This window comes from Dryas octopetala, chromosome 7, assembly GCF_963921425.1.
Source record: "Dryas octopetala chromosome 7, drDryOcto1.1, whole genome shotgun sequence".
NCBI lineage: Eukaryota > Viridiplantae > Streptophyta > Magnoliopsida > Rosales > Rosaceae > Dryas > Dryas octopetala.
In genome coordinates, this window is record NC_141372.1 from 19,173,850 (window position 1) to 19,192,918 (window position 19,069).

Below are 19,069 nucleotides of genomic sequence, written 5' to 3' on the forward strand. Positions count from 1 at the left end.
AATGCTATATTGTTCTTTTTCTTGTTTTTTTTTTTTTTTTTTTTTTTTTGTTTTTTTTTCATCTAACCCGCTCCAATGTCCAATCTCAAACAGAGGAATCAAAATGTATTTTCAATTTCTGTAATATATGGCAGGAAGTGTTAAAGGGAAAAGAAGATGAGTGAAGCTAATGAATAAAAGGAAAAATAAAAGTAGATAAAGACAGTGCAATCATCCAGTTTTGCTTGGCTGAAAGGTTGGGAACTTGGAGATAATGTTTAATGCTCAGAGAATAAAAAATTGATCAAAAGACAGGGATGAGTGAGTAACGAACTAAAGACATTGCTATTTCTTGATTTTATTCTTTTAATTATAAGTTAACAGTCAAATGATAGTTGTTAGCAAAGTTAAAGTAGCTATTAAGAAGAGGGACATGTGTCAAAAAAATAGCTTAGGGGACATGAAAAATGGAGACAGCAGATCTTTGCTCCACAAACATTATATCCACAAACCATTTAAACAAGCTGTACAGAAAAATAACTAATAAATTTCTATAACACTGAATTAACCACATTATTAATCAAGCTTATAGTTTAAATATTGCTAGGTGACTATAACTATTGCAGCTTAATTATATACTACAATATCAGTTGTTTGTGTAGTTTAACTATTGCTCTCAAACTACAAAGCTTTCAATGTTTTTTATTGATTGCATTCAAACTCAACAGAGTATCACCCAATCCTACACTACAAGAAACATGCCAACAAAAAAATTTTCTCTAGCAATTTGTTGTGGTAACTACTTAAATAAAGCATGCATTAGGCATAAGGCATGGCATATGATTTGGAAAAATACATAATCAATTTAGAATTCATGTTCCTGCAATCTTTCAATTCCTTTATGATACTATCCTGCACTAGAAAATATGCACATTAAGAACTGATTGAGGTTTCTAAACGGTGATATGAAACTTTTCTTTTCATAAAAAATATATGGTGTAAATATAACTGACATAAATTAGGACTGTTGTAAATATAACCTGTGTTAATCAATTTGAAACTTTTGTAGGCATTGCAGTAATGACTCCTCATTCTGTTACATTTGGTTCATCAATAAAGAAAACTCATAAGCGTAAATTTGGTTAATCCATAGACAGATATTAGAACAAAAAAGAACAAGACATGCTAAAAGGTGAAAGTAAAATTGGCTTATAAATGACAGCAAAACTCATACACCGCATATCCCTGCCAACTATATCTACTATAAGTCTATAACACATCATCCCTAGATAACCCCCTCCCCCACGAGATATTAAATAAATATTGTAAAAGACATGAGAATCTTGGCTTCACCTAAATGACACAACCAGAAAAAAAAATTGACTTTGAGCCAAGTATGAAGTTTTCCTATTATTAGACTAACCCTTACCAAAAAAAAAAAAAAAACAAAAAGATTATGACTAGATAGGAAGCTAATTTAATTCATGGCAAGCAGAAATCTTGACAACAACAGCTGGTAATAGAAATAAAAATACCGGTACTAATTTATAACCAACCAAAAGAAATCATACAATGCCATGAAGTCGATCAATATTTACCATTGAAAACAGTACTCTAAATCCAACATAATTAAATAGAAAGAAAAGGTGTAACAAACCTTTAATTTGTGGAGGATGACTATCATGACATCAATTCCTTACAGACTAGTGAACATGAAAATCTACCTGTTTAAAGTCACCACTATGCTCATCTGTGTGTGTAAAGAAAATGCACAAGGCCTTGACAGTAGAACCAAACGAAGAAAGAGAAGTCACTTGGGAAATGATTAATATTGTTAATTATTGATAAGAATGCTTTAATTCTTACATGATCTTTGGTCGGTTAATTAAGAAACCTTTCATAATCTTCAAACTGTTATAAAGATTCATGTAATAAGAGAGGTCAACTAAGACCTATAGTAATTCGGGACAAAACAAATGACTGGATGGGAGATAAGCTAAATAACTCAATTAACGACTAATATAAACAATAATATATAATAAACTTAATAAGTGTTGAACTTAGATTCACCTTGAAGTTCACACCTATTTCTCATAAAGGCTTTATAATCATAAAAAAAACAAATGGACCAAGTCAATTTTCAATTGATTGATTGAAAGTATAGTATATATTGCTGCAGTTACTATGTCTTACATATGCTTCTACTTATTTCATGAAAGAAAATGAATTTGTGGATTTGAGCTAATTATGGATTTAGAGTTCATCTTGCTGTGTTAATAACTTTGGGAACTATTGAACACTAGATTTTAGTTGTAATTAATAATGGGTATGACCTAAAGGTCATAATCTCGTTCGAATTGTGATGAAAGCATAAAGGGCAGTCAAATTAAGTAAGATATCTCACGGAAGGCAACAAACATGGCACAAAGCATTCAAGCATTTAGTCATCTCAGATACATTGAATTGAGTACATGAAAGAAGAGTAATGTACACATCCCTAGCTATTATGTTCCAGTTATCTTCAATGGGACGACATTAACTTCCATGTCAACATACAACATAACCTGAAAAGTCACATAAAGCATCAAACTAAATACCAAGAGAACTTTTTAAAAAATAACAAAGGATAGAGGAATATTGACACTCATACATACCACCCTTGTAAAAGCTGTCATTATATATATATATATATATATATTCATATAAATTAATCAACACCTTCATCCAAACTCAAGTCAAATAGGCTGTTGTTTGGTGGGCATTCATGGTTCCATTTCAAAACTCACGAGAAGAGGACAGAGAGAAAGAGAGAACCCAGGAGAGATGAGACTGAGCTTACCTTTAGACGCTGCAACCCAGGAGGATCAGATAGTTCGTGCTTCACCACCGACGCCAATGTCAACCGGCGGCAACTTCGACTTCGACTTGGACTTCGACGACAAGGTCTCAGTGAGAACGAGAACCACAAGCAGAGAGGAGAGAATGGCAGTGAGTGTGTGTCTCACTGCGGGTGAGAGAGAGCTCGTGTGATTGTGTGATTGTGTGATTGTGTGAGTGTGTGTTTCTGTTTGTGTTTGGATGTGTTGGAAAACATAGTCAAAATTTTTAAGTTGTCCAAAAATTTTGTTTCCATTTTTTTTTTTTTTGCTCCAACAAAGATGTCAGTTAAGGCCTTCCACTATGGTAAGACCCATTTTTTGTGACCAAAACCCATTTTGGGTTACAAATAGTGCTGTGACCCAATTCTCACTGCAATGGTACTGTAGTGAGAATTAAATTTTGGGTCACAGTGTTTTATACATATTTAAAACACTGTGACCCAATTAAATTTTGGGTCACAGTGTTTTATACATATTTAAAATATGGCTAATATTGATTAAGTGATGTTTAATTTATAATTTAAAATTTAAATTATAATAAAAATTATTCTATTGGTTTTATTTTAATGAGATATTTAAAATAAGGTCAATATTGAATATATTTAGAATAAGAAAATTCTACAGGTATGTCATCACTAGGGCTTCATCTTTAGCTACCTCCCAAGCATTTCTTGTAGGAGCCATGACAAAGAAAAAAAAAATTTCTGCAAATTTGGTAAACAAAGGTTGTAGTTTTTGATGAAAAACTATGAGTGTTGTATAATATATATAGACCCTGATTTATCTATATAGTTGTTGGAGGGTTTGGGGAATTGCAATTAATTTTTTTGAATTTTTCTGGCAAATTTTTGGTTATTATTTCAATTTTAAATGATTTATTAATTATTTGTTTTAACAAAAAAAGCTTGGGCGATCTGGACCGTTGATTATCAACGGTCCATTAATCTAAACCGGCCCTTTAATTTCAAACCGGCTACTTCAAATAAAAAAAATGACAAAAAATGGCAGCCTCATATCACCAACGGTCATTTAATATGGACCGTTGGTGATCACCCATCACTGTCGCACACGTCACACCACAGCAAGTGGCTGACAACTGTTGCAGGCGAGGCCCACCAAATTTTCGGCTATAGCACACTCTCTCTCCTCATGTGGGTGGGCCACTTTCACAATTGGGTCACAACCATTTTGGCTCACATTTAGACCCATATTTAGGTTACTCCCTCTTTTCGGTCACATTTTCCGGCCCATAGTGCTTGGGTGTGAGCCATTTGTGACCCAAAATGGGTTTTGGGTCACATTTTCATGTGGCATAGTGGAAGGCGTAAGGGTTTAGATATCAATTTTTAATGAAAGTAGGAAAAAATTAAGATATCGTAAAAATTATTAAAAATTATTAGGTGATATCTTAATAAATTAAGATATTGTCGAACAAATCAAATGATATCTAAAATGTTTTAATCTATTTTTTACAATAATTGATATTAAACAAGTGATGTTTATCAAGGTTTTTGTTGTAGTGTATCATAAACCCTAAACCCTATACCCTATTACCCTAAACCCTAAATCCTTTACCCTATACCCTAATACCCTAATACCCCATAAAAGCATCCTATACCCTAATACCCTAATATCCCATACCATAATACCCTAAACCCTAGTGTGTTCTTTTAAAATTTGTAATCCTATACCTTACCCTATACCCTATACCCTAAGACTATAATTCATAGTTGATAACTTGGTATATAATTATAGAAATTTTTAGGATATGGTAGATACTATACCCTATACCCTATACCCTAAGGTCTAGGATATGATGTATACTTATTATTAGGGTATAGGGTGTTTTTATGGGGTTTAGGGTTTATTAAATAGATCACATAAAGTAACATATTTATTTAATAAACATATTTACTGATGACTTTAATGTTTTAATACCCTAAACATATTGTTAATGTTTTCATAAATCCAGCCATATTTGTTTATGTTAATGTTTTAATTAAACTAAACTATATTTGTTAATGTTTTAATAACCTAAAAATTACGGAAACTGTAAAAACTCAAAATGAAAAAGTCAAATGATGAACTAAATTTGTTTTTTACAAATTATTAACTAAAGTTTTATATATATATATATAATTTTTTAATAATTTTTTTTTAATAACAGATTATTAACCAAACCTACTAAACCCCAAACCAATCCCCATTGAAACCCCATTAGAACCCCAAACCCGGTTTTTTTATTTAATTTTTTTCGTGCCCAGTGTCCACCCAAACCCTGAATAATGAGTTAGAATTTCAGATGTTCATTTCAACGTAATTCCCTCTTACATTTCTCTCTCTGCGATCGCTCTCTTCTCTCTCTTCCCTCTCCCTGCGCCGATCATCTTCTTCGGTGAGAACAGTCTCGTCCGGCGGCCGATATATTCTCCGGTGAGAACTCTCTCGATCTCGCCTCTCTCCCAGTCTCCAGCCCACCCACAACTTGGGCAAAGGCTCGATCAAAATCTCGATCTCACCCAGGCTCTGTCGCATCTCACTCTCACTAGCATCTCTCCCAAAATCAAAAGGTATGTCTCATCTCTCTCACTCTCATCTCTGAAATTTCAAATAAGGGATTTAGGTTTAGGATTTTTATTTGGTGATTCAGTGACTCTCGGATTAGGGGTTTGATTTAGGTTTTCAATTACTGATTTTAGCTTATTCATTTATCTGTATTTGGGAATTGGGGTTCTGTGACTTTGTCAATGATGGGTTATGGGTTGGGTTGGGGTTTCAGGTTTTGTGAGTCATGCTATACTGATTTGCTGGTTTGGGTACTGGTTTCAGGTTCTTGGTTGTTGTTTGATTGTTTATAGGTTGCTAGAAATTGTTTTTCTTCGTTTATGAATAACTGTGTAATGGGTTTTTCGGATGGAGGGTAGAGAGAGAGAGCAGTTGTCATCCTTAAGAGATGTGGACAATTTTCTTTATGTGTAATGATATGTCCAGTAAATTAAGTTTGTTTGTTTGCTTGACAGTAAATTATGCCACGAACAAAGCTTGCCAGTAAAAATGGGTAGGGGCTCCGACATCACCAGCGGTTCTGGTATAGATCACCTCCAAGCTTCCACTTCAAGTGCTGCAAACCCAGAAGCCACGGGCCAAGGTCATGTGGCAGGAGGAATGCCGTCGTCAAGTGTTGGCGAGAACGTGGTTGTTCGACGAGCATCGTCAATGACCACAGTCAAGGCTTGGAGTCCTGCTGACTGCTCAAGCTTAGGTGTCAAGGGCCACAAGCCCCAAAGTCGGAATCCTTACAGCAAGGAGCTCCACTTGGATACGGACGTCCATCTCTCGTCCATGGTGATTTTCAGCTACCTTTAAAATTGATTTTTGTTAGTTTTTAGTGAGTTGTTAGTCATAATGCGGTTTATCTTAAATACTCCATTTGAACTTGCAGTGCGACATCAAATCTGTTCGTGGCTGTGGCGAACAGTGGACCCTGAGATCTTGGTGGCAAGAACTGAGCTCTAGCTGCAAGGAGAAGGTTAATGCAGCGGGCTTTGGGGGCATTGTCCAAATGGCAACTTCAAAAGGCCAGCGGGACAGAAGGTTGCTCGTTGCCTTGGCAACTCGGTGGTGGGACACGACCCACACCTTTCATTTTGACACAGTTGGGGAGCTGACCATGACCCCGCTGGACTTTGCCGCAATCACCGGGATAAGGTTTAGTGGGCATCCGGTGAAGTATGAAGAGGACGCCCACAAAGATAAGAAGAGACTTACCAAGTTATTTGGTAAAGAGTTTGCTCGGGCTGCGGATAAGAAGATGGTGTGCGAGGACCTGTATACCAAGTACGGGCAGTTCGCAACCAGTACCCCCGAGTTAGAAGATCGGATGGTCAGACTTTTCATCCTCCATCTACTCGGCGCCACCCTGCTCAACGACAAGAGCAAGTTTGTGTGGCTGTGGTATATACCAAGTCTTGAGAAGGTTGAAGACATTGGTTTATACAATTGGGGCGCACCCTCTCTTTCCTGCTTGTATCGGAACATGGATGCCATCTCAAGGAAGAAGAACAGGACCATGGGAGGCTTTTGGCGCGCATGGGAGGTAACGTAACTGTTAAATTCATTTTGAAAGTTTGCACCATGTTGGCTGTGTTTTTTTTATATACACTAACTCCCGCTATTTGTTACTGTTTGATAGATATGGGCGTGCGAATACTTGATGCCCGTGTCTTTACGTGATCCCAAGCCAAAGGACACATGGCCTCGAGGCTTGAGGTGGTTGGCTACACCGGGGGTGCGAGCCAACTCACATGACACAGCTGGACTGATTGAGTCCCTCGCAAACCTAACGGCTGATCAGGTGCCCTCGGAACCACGTGTGATTAAACCATTTAAGGTGTATGAGTAGGAAGAATGGAAAAAAATAACACACTTGTTCAATTCCTTTCACCCGTTGTACGTTGTATGACTTTTGGTTTGTGTTTCCATTTCCTGTCCTCAATTTTATAACTGCTAATTAGAACAAGAATACTTGGTTTGATTTCCCTTCTCTTTTCATTTTTAGGTTGAATGGCACCCTTGGGGAAGCAATGTCTCGGATCTGCCAAGCTATGTCTCTGCCAGTATTCCGGTCACCAGGCTGAGAATACTTCTGGAAGGGCCTGCTGGGTTTGCCTGGTTCTTGGGCGAGAGAGTGAGTGTGCAAAGCTTGGGGACCCCGGAGCCATGTGTTCCCATCAGTCCTCCGCCCACCATGTTGGACGACGTTCGTTTGACGGTGGAGGAAAAACTCGAGGGATTGATAGGCAAGGATGCAAAAGACTTATTGCATCCGGACCGCCCTGACTACAACACGTTTCGGAGGGAGTACTTGGTGTACAAACATACCTCCCGGCCGTCTACGGACGAAGGGGATGGTGTGATGCCAAGTACTCAACCTCGGGCAGACAAGGGTGTCAGCAGTCAAATCCCGATGCCAAGTAGGTCCATCACGGTTCCAGGTGTGGGAGAAGAAGGAGATTGTGAGGAGCTTGTCATTCCTCGGGGCAAACACACTGCATGCCTTCCGCTTCCCAGTGATTGCAAAAGTGTAAGTGTGTTGTCTTTATGGTTAATGTATAGTGTACGATCAAGTATGCTTAGGGAAATGCTATATGGTGCATATTGTATGTTTGAACAATTATGCTTTGTAAATATGGTCGTCGACTAATTAATGCAAACATTGCAGGTGAGTGCTGAAACGGTGGCGGAGCTTCTTGATATGCATGCGGGGGTAAGATCCCTGCTGTTTGCTAAGTGCCATTCGTTGAGCAAGGCTTGCCGGGAACTTGCGACAGCTCGGAGGAAGATTGTCGAGCTGGAAACTTCCAAGGTTATATCTGACCGGCTTGTGCACACGCTACAGTCGCAGATAGTGAGTATTGCATCTTTTGATGAATTTTGGTTTCACTTTAAAGTTAAAATTGTTTTTGATATTTTAACCTATCATTCACTCATGCAGAGGGGACTAGAAGCCAAGGTGCAGGGCAGCAGAACTGACGTGGGGAGTTCTAGGTTACCATCGAATACCCAAGATGACGACGATGCTGAAAGCGATGATGAAGCGGATTCGGGGGAGCAAGAGGAGCATGAGGAGGCAGATGAAGACAACACAGATGATGAAGAAGAGGAAGAGGCAAATGAAGAAGAGGAAGAGGCAAATGAAGAGGAGGAAGAGGCAAATGAAGAGGAGGAAGATGATGACATGGCTGAGGATGAGGAAGCGGACGAAGCTGACAGTCCTAACAATGACCAAGGCGGGGAGGCCGATCAGGAGTTAGATAGCGATGAAGAGGCTTTGCTTCGCCAGCTTCTCTGACTTGATTCTTCTCTGAAGGCTAGGTCAAGTAGCCTTCCACCGAATCAACGGATGGAGAGAAGCGCGCAAACAGACAGTCCTAACAATGACCAAGGCGGGGAGGCCGATCAGGAGGTAGATAGCGATGAAGAGGCTATCTTACAATATTAATCACAGCCTATTTTATGTCATCATTTTCATCTAATTACAATATTATAACATTTTACCTTTTCATCCATTACAATATTTGTCCGCGGCATCAAATATTTTTTGTTTGCCTTTTCTTTGCGTTTGCTTGCTTGCCTTCTGTTTTTCTTCCTGGGTTTCGTTTGCTTGGTCGTCTGCATTGACCTGCAAGGTCCTCGAGCCTGTGAGTTTGTTTTGGGGGTGGCATTGTTATCAAATTCCCTCCACTTAATGCATGTGAATTTAAGCTTGCTAATTTTTTCCCTTTATGTTGGCAAAGATGGCAGTCTTTGATTTTCGTTATGGACTTGATTTCATTTGGTTTGCAACCCTTGAAAGGTTGGTTATGTCTAAGGCTGGTCTTGAAAGTAGGCAAATGAATGAGATAACTACATATCTCAGGCCGTCGAATATTTAGGACCCCAAAATTTTATAAATCCATTGTATATTATGTCTGCTTTTGGCAAGTTTCTACCTAAACAATAATGTTAATAAACACATAAACATGTTGTGAAATCATTTATTTTATCTTCAGGTTTCTTAAATTGTTGATGACATGCCCAAGAATAAGATGGTTTAATGGTGAATATTGACTATGTATAGATATAGCTACTTAGCTGGCTACAGACGTCGCTTAATTGATTTTGAAAGCTAATTCATGAGGTTTCTCAATTCAATTGTCCAACGTAAAATGGACATGCAGTCATTTGGGCCACGACTGTAAGTCTCGGGAAAAAGAGATTAGGCTTTCTGGTTTTCTTTTTTTCTTTGGTGAGGGGTGCTGTGGAAAAGTGGTTCCACTTTTTTGCCTTCTTATATAGATTATGATTTTAGTAGGTATCGATTCATGATTAAAACACTCTGATTAATCAAACACTTTGATTAAAATATTCTGATCATTTTGAATTAGTAGATGATACTTCTGTATTGCTCAGTAAGTTAGAGGTTCTTCCTTTGTTCTCAAAATTTGCATTTAAAAACATTTTTACAAATCAGTTAATTTGTACTACTGTGCAAAATTGCTTTTGACTGCTGATCTTTATGCTTAATCTATTAATTAGTATAAGTTACCAATTATCATAACATTTTAACTTGCAAATGCAAATAAAAAACATTTTAAAAAAAAGGTACAATTAGGATTGGTTTGGCTGCTTGGAACCTCAATTACATCCAGCTTTAGTATGCCCCAAATTTCATACACTTGCTCCACATTTTATACACTAGCTGCACATCTGCACATTTTATAGGCTTGATACAGATTATTATGCATTGGTTGAAAAATTGTCAATTTTTTTTTTAGACTTTCTTTCCTTGCATTGGTATCAAATTCTGAAATGAAGTTCATTCTTATCTTACAGCTGCTTTAAATTGGTTAGAAATCTCATGTCCCCTTAAATGAAGTTCATTCTTATTTTTCAAATTTGCAGCGAAGCACAACAAAAGCCCCTCACAGAAGGCAGCCAGCAAGAACAACAGCTCCCCTGTCCCACAAAGCAATGAAGAGAAGAATACCCCAGCACGAGAGATTGAAAGCCCTCAAACATACTTCTTGGGGATGACATGAGGGCCAAGGTTGCTGACTTTGGTTTGGTTAATACATAAAGGGGTATTATTGCAGCTGGCATCAAAATACAAGCATGTGTATTGGCAAACTCTGTATTGGCACTTTTTGGTACTTGATGTGTAAATGTGGATATGTTGTCAAAATATGTATTGACACTTTGGTAAATATTATGTTTGGATACACACGGATGTTTTCTTCAGTGATATGCCCTTATTAGCATATTGTGATAAATGAACATTTGGAGTAAATACTATTGCAATGTCAATCTATTCCAGCCCGATGTGCAATTACGATATCAAATTGGCAGTTTGACACCCCTGTTTGACAATCACATTTAGACATGCAATCAATTCATATTTTAAAACTTTTAGAATACATATGTTGTGGTTTACAAAACATAAGATGTTTTCTTGTCAATCTAAAAGGATTTTTGAGTACCGATATTGACCTCTAATATATTGTCTGAGTTAATTTTGATCAATATACTTGATATAGTATATAGTGGGATGACCGGAAGTGCTTTGGCCATTTATTGGAGGCTTCCAATAAAAATTACCAATTTTCACCCTACAAAGTTGAAGTGGAAATCAAAAGTACCATTCCCTGCCCAAAAACTTAAAATTGAAACCAAATTTGCTTCCCCTCCCAAAAAATGTGTTTTTATGAAACTGAAATTCATTCCCCGCCCAAAATATTGAAATTGAAACCAAAATTTCTTCCCCGCCCAAAATTATTAAAATTAACCCACCCAAGTTGAGAAAAAAAAAAAACACACTGTTATTATGTCATTCATTTTTACTTAGCGTGTATAGCCTTCGCAATCAGCCTTTAATTTATGAATCATCACCTAGTTGTTGAAGTTAATGTCTAAGTTGATTTATGCATAAAACAAAAGTTCTGAAAAATGTGGCTCAAGCCAACATTTTCAGAAATTCTACCTACTTCTGCTCAAAGGCAAAACTTTTGGACGTAGGAGGACAATCGATCTGTATGTATCCTAAAAATTATGACAATTAAGTGTTTGAGACGCTACTTTTTCATGTGCTTGGAATGAGTAGATTAACTGGGGGTTCTAATCATTATTTCAGAAATTGAGGATTAAAATTAATAAGTTCATGTTCGTTAGTAAATATTCAGGAACTCCAATTTAAACTAGCATAGGATAATTGGGTATGTTAGACTAGACAAATACATTCCTTTTGTGAGAGATGCTGAAAAAATACTGCCATGGGCAGGGGCTTGCCTCTATAATAATATGTCTTCTAGGAACCTGAGTTGTGCACGAGGACGTAGTAGACCTATCATTCAATCCCACGCAGAGTAAATGTGTCAAAGGAGGCTTTCTTCAACATATGCCGCCTCTAGCGCGTTTCCAGACTAGTCAAACTGTCTAATTTTAAATTGCATGTCAAAACCTGATTGTCAAACAGGAGCTTGTATTTAGCATTCTGGAAATGTAATTGCCCTTTCATCTATATATAGTTGCAGTGCGTAACGTTTTTTGGCCCAGTGATTCTGTTACCATTTTCTTGATGTTTGGTTCAAGAAAATGGTAACTTGGATCAAGAAAATGGTAACTTACCATTTCTTGAGCCAATGTTACCATTTCTTGAGGGAAAACATCAAGAAAATGGTAAGTTTGGTCAAGCTTGGGTTGGGTTACCACTTTCTTGAACCAAGTTACCATTTTCTTGATTGATCGATCAAGAAAGTGGTAACGTGTTTTGCTTGGCTGATTCCGTTACCATTTTCTTGAGGTTTGGTTCAAGAAAATGGTAACTTCAATCAAGAATGTGGTAACTTACCATTTCTTGAGGAAATGTTACTATTTCTTGAGAAAAAAAATCAAGAAAATGGTAAGTTTGGTGAAGCTTGGGCTAGGTTACCACATTCTTGAACCAAATTACCATTTTCTTGATCGATCGATCAAGAAAGTGGTAACGTGTTTTTCTTGGCTGATTTGGTTACTATTTTCTTGATGTTTGGTTCAAGAAAATGGTAACTTTGATCAAGAATGTGGTAACTTACCATTTCTTGAGGAAATGTTACCATTTCTTGAGAAAAAAAAATCAACAAAATAGTAAGTTTGGTGAAGCTTGGGCTGGGTTACCACATTCTTGAACCAAATTACCATTTTCTTGATCGATCGATTAAGAAAGTGGTAACGTGTTTTGCTTGGCTGATTTGGTTACTATTTTCTTGATGTTTGGTTCAAGAAAATGGTAACTTCGATCAAGAATGTGGTAACTTACCATTTCTTGAGGAAATGTTACCATTTCTTGAGAAAAAAAATCAAGAAAATGGTAAGTTTGGTGAAGCATGGGCTGGGTTACCACATTCTTGAGCCAAATTACCATTTTCTTGATCGATCGATCAAGAAAGTGGTAACGTGTTTTGCTTGGCTGATTTGGTTACTATTTTCTTGATGTTTGGTTCAACAAAATGGTAACTTCGACCAAGAATGTGGTAACTTACCATTTCTTGAGAAAATGTTACCATTTCTTGAGGGAAAAAATCAAGAAAATTGTAACTTTGGTCAAGATTGGCGTTGGTTACCACATACTTGAACCAAGTTACCATTTTCTTGATCGAACGATCAAGAAAGTGGTAACGTGTTTTGCTTGACTGATTTGGTTACCATTTTCTTCATGGTTGGTTCAAGAAAATGGTAACTTTGATCAAGAATGTGGTAACTTACCATTTCTTGAGAAAATTTTACTATTTCTTGAGAAAAAAGATCAAGAAAATGGTAAGTTTGGTCAAGATTGGGCATGGTTACCACATTCTTGAATCAAGTTACCATTTTCTTGGTCCAACGATCAAGAAAGTGGTAACGTTTTTTACCCCACTGATTTGGTTACCATTTTCTTGATGTTTGGTTCAAGAAAATGGTAATTTCAATTAAGAAAATGGTAACTTACCATTTCTTGAGAAAAAAATCAAGAAAATAGTAAGTTTGGTCAAGATATAATTTTTTGATTGCATGTTCAAACCTGATTGGCAAACAGGAGCTTGTATTTAATACTCCGAGAATGCAATTGCCTTTTCATCTATATACAGTTGCATGCGTAGGTGGTTACCACATTCTTGATGTGAAGTTACCATATTCTTGAATATAAGATCAAGAAACTGGTAACTTGGGTTTTAGACAGTTTTTTGAAGTTACCACTTTCTTGAGGCAACTTACCAAATCTTGACTAAGAGTTACCACTTTCTTAAGGGATGCATCAAAAAAATGGTAAAACCCAAATCACACAGAATTTCCGCTCATCTCACTCTCCATTCAAAATAAATAACCTAGCCACACCCAGACTCTCTCTCGCCGCCCTCGCCCTCTCAGTCTCTCACTCTCTCGGTAGGCTATCCCTCCTCTCTTTCGCTTTTTAGCATTCTCTCTACCTCATCCTCTTGGGTTTCTTCTTTATGAAATAGGGTTTCAAATTAGGGGTTTTTGGGGTTTATGTTTTTCTTCAAATTAGGGGTTTTCTTAGGTTTGTTTGTTTCTTCAAATTAACTACACCTTCGTCCGACACTGGAGTCTCCCATTTTCTGCTTATCAAGGTTTTTTTTCATTTTGGGGTTTTTATTTTCCTTCTGCATTTGGGATAGTTACAAGTTTGGTTTTTGGGCATGTTCGGCTCTGCATTTGGGTTTTGCATCTCACAGAGAGTGCAAAAAAAAAAAAAGACAAGGAAATAGCCTTGTCCTTACCTACTGGCAGTGGCCCTGTTTACCTCACCATCATCGACGTACCCACTCGCATGAGATATGGGTTGGTTGCTGCTATATCCAACTCCTCCAGCAAATTTATGGAGATATGAGTGAGAAACCGTAGCCCTAAAACAGTTCTTTTATGTACTACTGAATTTGTAGATCTCACTGGCGCTATCAGGTGCTCGAGCTTTCTCTCTCAATTCAATCTCTGTTTTTGTTTTTGTATTTTTTTCTTTTTTAAATCTATTTATGTTCTCAATCAAAGTATATTTGGTTGAATTTTGTTGTAGGTTTTTGGTAGTTCTCTGTATCTATGTGAATCTGGTGTTGGTTTTATAAATTTCTTTATGATTTGGTATTATAGATCAACACTTAATTCCGCTGGATATTCTGAGGCAAGAATAAAATCAAAAAAATCTGGCCTGAAGTTCCAGTTTTTGATATGCTTCCTTAATCCTTAGTTCTAAAATTATTTCATCCCTTTTTCCTAATATAATTAGATATCCAAGTGTATATATTGAGGTGAGATTTTGAAACAGGATACTCGAACTTTGTTTACATGGGCGCTTGATGGTGAAATTCTTGTTCTTAACATTACCCAACAACAGATTTTTGCCTCCAACCCCCAAATAAATAGCATCAATGATTGCAGTTCTCATTTAAGAGGAATGATGCAAAACCCTGAATTTCTTTGTCAGTTGGCTTCTCCTGAGAATATGCAGGTATGGTAATGAGTTACTAGCTTGCTTTTGGAATTTTGAAGTGTTTGTTTACCTAGGCTACCCAATTCACATGAGAAGTCTACTGGATTGGGTTTCTACTTTGTAGTTGTTTTGGTTTGTTGTATTTCTTTCTACTTTTCTTGTTTGTATGAACCTCTTGTATCACTTTGGCGGTTTTCCTTTTAATGGTTGAAGTATTTTCTATTTTTCTTTTTTAGGAACATGTTTTGGGTTGGGATCATTGTAAATTGTGGAGTTGGAAATTAATAAAGCTATGTAAGGTCTTGATGCATGTTTTAAGTGAACTGCAATGAGTAAGGGAATATGTTGGTTTTGACTTGCAATAGAGAAGATGTAATTGGACACTTGATGAAATTTATTTGAATAATACTTGAGAAATGTTTCGCCTTTTCTTTTCCTTAGATGATGCTGGTTCAGATCAATTTGTAGCTTTCAACTAAATTTATCACTTGTTATGGTTTTCTTTTGTAGGTTTGTATGTCAAGGGTAGTTAGTACGTACTCTGCATTGGGGTTTATTAGTTTTTTTGTAGTCGCGTGTGAATTATTGGAAAGATTTTCAAACATGTCATGCAGATTGGCCTGTAATGAGTTACAAGGAATTGTGTTAATGCATATTGGACTATAATGAGTTCCACAAACCTAGGAAGACTGATATTTTGATTAACATACTCTGCAGTTGAAGGAGCATTTGAGGATGAGAATACTGGTATGTTTACTTTCTTATCTATTTTGTTTAATTTGTTTTCTATGTAAATGTCATCATAAGAAGGAAAAATTGATAACTTTTATTGCTGCTTTTGTACTGTGACAATTGAGCCAGCTGTTTGTTTGAGTACTGGTAAGCCCCTCTTGTTAGTATGGTGTTTTATTATCTGTTTGTTATTTTTTCATTCTGGGCTTGAATGTTGTGTTCACTATTTATTCATGGTAGATGTTGAGACGAATGCGTGCTTGGATAACAATGGTGGTTGCTGGCAAAATAAAGCAGCCAACCTCACAGCCTGCAAGGTATAGATCATAACTTACTAGCTCATCACATGCTTTTTGACAAATCAGAAAATCGTGTATTTTAACTCCTCTTCTTTGGGACTTCGGCTCGCACACTCAGGATACATTTCGAAGGAGGGTATTTGAGTGCCCCCTAGTTGATGGTGTGCAGTTCAAAGGAGATGGTTACACTAGCTGTGAAGGTAAAACGAAAAAACTATATATTTTTTGTTTATGTCAAAAAAGACATGAAAATTAAATAGAGAAGGCAAAAGTGTGGTTAAAAAAAATTGTGGATTTTTTTAATGCTCCTGGTTTTGCATTCAAGTTGCTCAAAAGGTTTGATCAAGATTTAATGATCCTAGTTGTTTATATCTAGATATTGCAGACTTAATTCCTATTATTTCTCTAAACATGATGATGGAGAGGTCAAATACAAGTGTCCTGCTGGGTTTAAAGGTGATGGTGTCAAAAGTTGTGAAGGTAAGAGAAATTAACGTCTTGGTATTTTTTGTGTTGTTTTTCAATTTCACTGTAATAGGAAATAAATCTAGTAATGCATTGATATCTAAATAGCTCAAGTTCAGAAATTAAAGTCATGTTTTTGTACTGTGACAACAATGGTTCGATGCAATATAATGCCAATTTTGAAGGTAATCAACGCCCAGCCTGGGGATGCAAAGGGACTAATGTAAGTGAACGTTTTTGTTAAGTTTGGCCAACCATTTGTGCAACCAAAACATTGAAATGTCATACGCATGTGTTTTGTATTAGGGTAAGGCTGACTGCCATGGCTGGATATGGGTAGATGAGTACAAGAACTGTGGATTCACCAATGTTTCGGCATCACAACCATCCAAAGATACCGGAGTGTCAAATGTCGCGGATTCATCACAAGGGTCAGCTGCCCCTGATTTATCTCAACAGTCCAGACCCCTGGATTTGGTGGATGAAGAACCTGGGAACGACTATCATTCAGAGTCATCGCCAGACTGAACCCCTGCCAATTAGCGTCCATGGTGGCCATCTGACTCATCGTGGTCACCTGATCTTGATGAAATTTACTCCCCGTATTAACAAATGTAATTATAATGTGCAAAACTGGTTGTGACGTCACTAAACTTGGCAGGCTACAATCAAGAAGATTGCTGTTACTCTTGATTAATTTTGCAGTTTTCATGTTGTGAGAATTGCTTCTTGGGTATCTGCTTGGTTATTGTTGTACTAAGACTCAATCTAAGTACTATGGATGAAGTGTATGCTTGGCCATTTTATTTTATGCATTTTGTTCGTTCTGTTGTTTATGGATGTGAGTAATGTGACTGTGTATATATGAATACGTGGCTGCATTGTTTGGTAAATAAATGACGTATCGGTGTGCATCCTGAAAATTATGACAATTAAGTTATTGAGACGTTAATAAGTTCATGTTCGTTAGTAAATATTCAGGTACTCCAATTTAAACTAGCAGAGGATAATTGGGTATGTTAGACTAGACAAATACATTCATTTAAGAAGAGATGCTGAAAAACATAATGTCATGGGCAGGGGCTTGCCTCTGTAATAATATGCCTTATAGGAACCCCAGTTGTGCACGAGGATGCAGTAGACCTATCATTCAATCCCATGCAGAGTTCCATGTGTCCAAGAAGGAGGCAGATTCTTCAACAGATGCTGCCTCTGGCGCGTTTCCAGACTAGTCAAACTGTGTAATTTTGGATTGCATGTCAAAACCTGATTATCAAACAGGAGCTCGTATTTAGCACTCTGAGAATGCAATTGCCCTTTCATGTATACACAGTTGCAGTGCGAAACCCTTTTTTGGCCCAGTGATATTCAGCAACATGTAAATGCTTGATTCTAACATTGCTTGTTTATTAAGTCAAAACTATTACAAGGGGATCAATTAAATTTATAGTCTTTATGAAACTACACAAACTCACATCTCCACGAAAAAGTTAAGTACTTGTAGGGAATCAAATTGTAAGAGAAATGAGCTAAAAGGCTTCCGCCAAAATATATTAGTAGGAACCACAGTTACTGTCTAAATGTATAAATATGAGTGGTTTGGGTTTTGGTTAAATTAGAAACTTAAACTTAAACCCTATATTATATATCCTAAATCCTATTGTGTTTTTTTAAAATTTTAAATCCTATAACTTACCCAATACCCTATACCTTAAGACTATATTCATAGTTGGTAATTTGGTATATAACTATAGAAGCAATTTTGTTCAGAATTTTGGATTGCATGTCAAAACCTGATTGTCAAACAGGAGCTTGTATTTAGTAGTCTGAGAATGCAATTGCCCTTTCGTCTATACACAGTTGCAATGCGAAACGATTCTTGGCCCAGTGATGAAGTTACCATTCTCTTGATGTTTGGTTCAAGAAAATGGTAACTTGGATCAACAAAATGGTAACTTACCAATTTTTGACAAAAATTTACCATTTCTTGAGAAAAAAATCAAGAAAATGGTAACTTTGGTCAAGGTTGGGCTTGGTTACCACTTTCTTGATTGAAGTTACCATTTTCTTGATCGAACGATCAAGAAAGTGGTAACGTTTTTTGCCCCACTGATTTGCTTACCAGTTTCTTGAGGATCGGTTCAAGAAAATGGTAGCTTGGGTCAAGAGAATGGTAACTTACCATTTCTTGAGAAAAAGTTACCATTTCTTGAGAAAAATAATAAAGAAAATGATAACTTTGGTCAAGATTTGGCTTCATTACCACATTCTTGACTGAGGTTACCATTTTCTTGATCGAACGATCAAGAAAGTGGTAACATTTTTTTGCCCCACTGATTTGGTTACCATTTTCTTGAGGTTTGGTTCAACAAAATGGTAACTTGGATCAAGAAAATGGTACCTTACCATTTATTGAGCTAAAGTTACCATTTCTTGACGAAATAAATCAAGAAAATGGTAAGTTTGGTCAAGATTGGGCTTGGTTACCACATTCTTGAACCAAGTTACCATTTTCTTGATCGAACAATCAAGAAAGTGGTAACATTTTTTGCCCCACTGATTTGGTTACCATTTTCTTGAGGATTGGTTCAAGAAAATGATAACTTGGATCAAGAAAATGGTAACTTACCATTTCTTGAGAAAAAGTTACCATTTCTTGAGAAAAAAAATCAAGAAAATGGTAACTTTGGTCAAGGTTGGGCTTGGTTACCACTTTC

The 19,069-nt window shown here is 36.8% G+C and overlaps 1 protein-coding gene and 1 long non-coding RNA gene across 3 annotated transcripts; both read left to right on the plus strand.

The window, feature by feature from the left end:
* Nucleotides 1–5,154: 5,154 nt before the first annotated feature.
* Nucleotides 5,155–8,954, plus strand: LOC147280300 (uncharacterized). 2 transcript variants are annotated; one of them, XM_086251366.1, is made up of 7 exons: nucleotides 5,155–5,428; nucleotides 5,879–6,203; nucleotides 6,301–6,954; nucleotides 7,051–7,248; nucleotides 7,417–7,941; nucleotides 8,080–8,265; nucleotides 8,353–8,954. In XM_086251366.1, exons 2-7 carry the CDS (start codon nucleotides 5,913–5,915, stop codon nucleotides 8,707–8,709), a joined length of 2,211 nt encoding a protein of 736 aa, XP_086107492.1. In that variant the 5' UTR covers nucleotides 5,155–5,428; nucleotides 5,879–5,912; the 3' UTR covers nucleotides 8,710–8,954. The 2 variants fall into 2 exon arrangements, with proteins under 2 accessions (XP_086107492.1, XP_086107493.1); XM_086251367.1 differs by having other exon boundaries at nucleotides 7,051–7,212.
* A 7,352-nt stretch (nucleotides 8,955–16,306) lies between these two features.
* LOC147280301 (uncharacterized) lies at nucleotides 16,307–16,911 on the plus strand. Its single transcript, XR_015123211.1, has 3 exons — nucleotides 16,307–16,367; nucleotides 16,538–16,575; nucleotides 16,659–16,911. It is a non-coding gene; the product is annotated as an uncharacterized LOC147280301 (long non-coding RNA).
* The last annotated feature ends 2,158 nt before the right edge of the window (nucleotides 16,912–19,069 follow it).

Bases quoted from the DNA above. Each gene is read 5' to 3' on its own strand.
- LOC147280300 (XM_086251366.1), top strand. From the start codon at position 5,913: ATGGGTAGGGGCTCCGACATCACCAGCGGTTCTGGTATAGATCACCTC. The intron at 6,204-6,300 runs GTGATTTTCAGC...TTGAACTTGCAG, and splicing joins ACGTCCATCTCTCGTCCATG to TGCGACATCAAATCTGTTCG. The intron at 8,266-8,352 runs GTGAGTATTGCA...TCACTCATGCAG, and splicing joins ACACGCTACAGTCGCAGATA to AGGGGACTAGAAGCCAAGGT.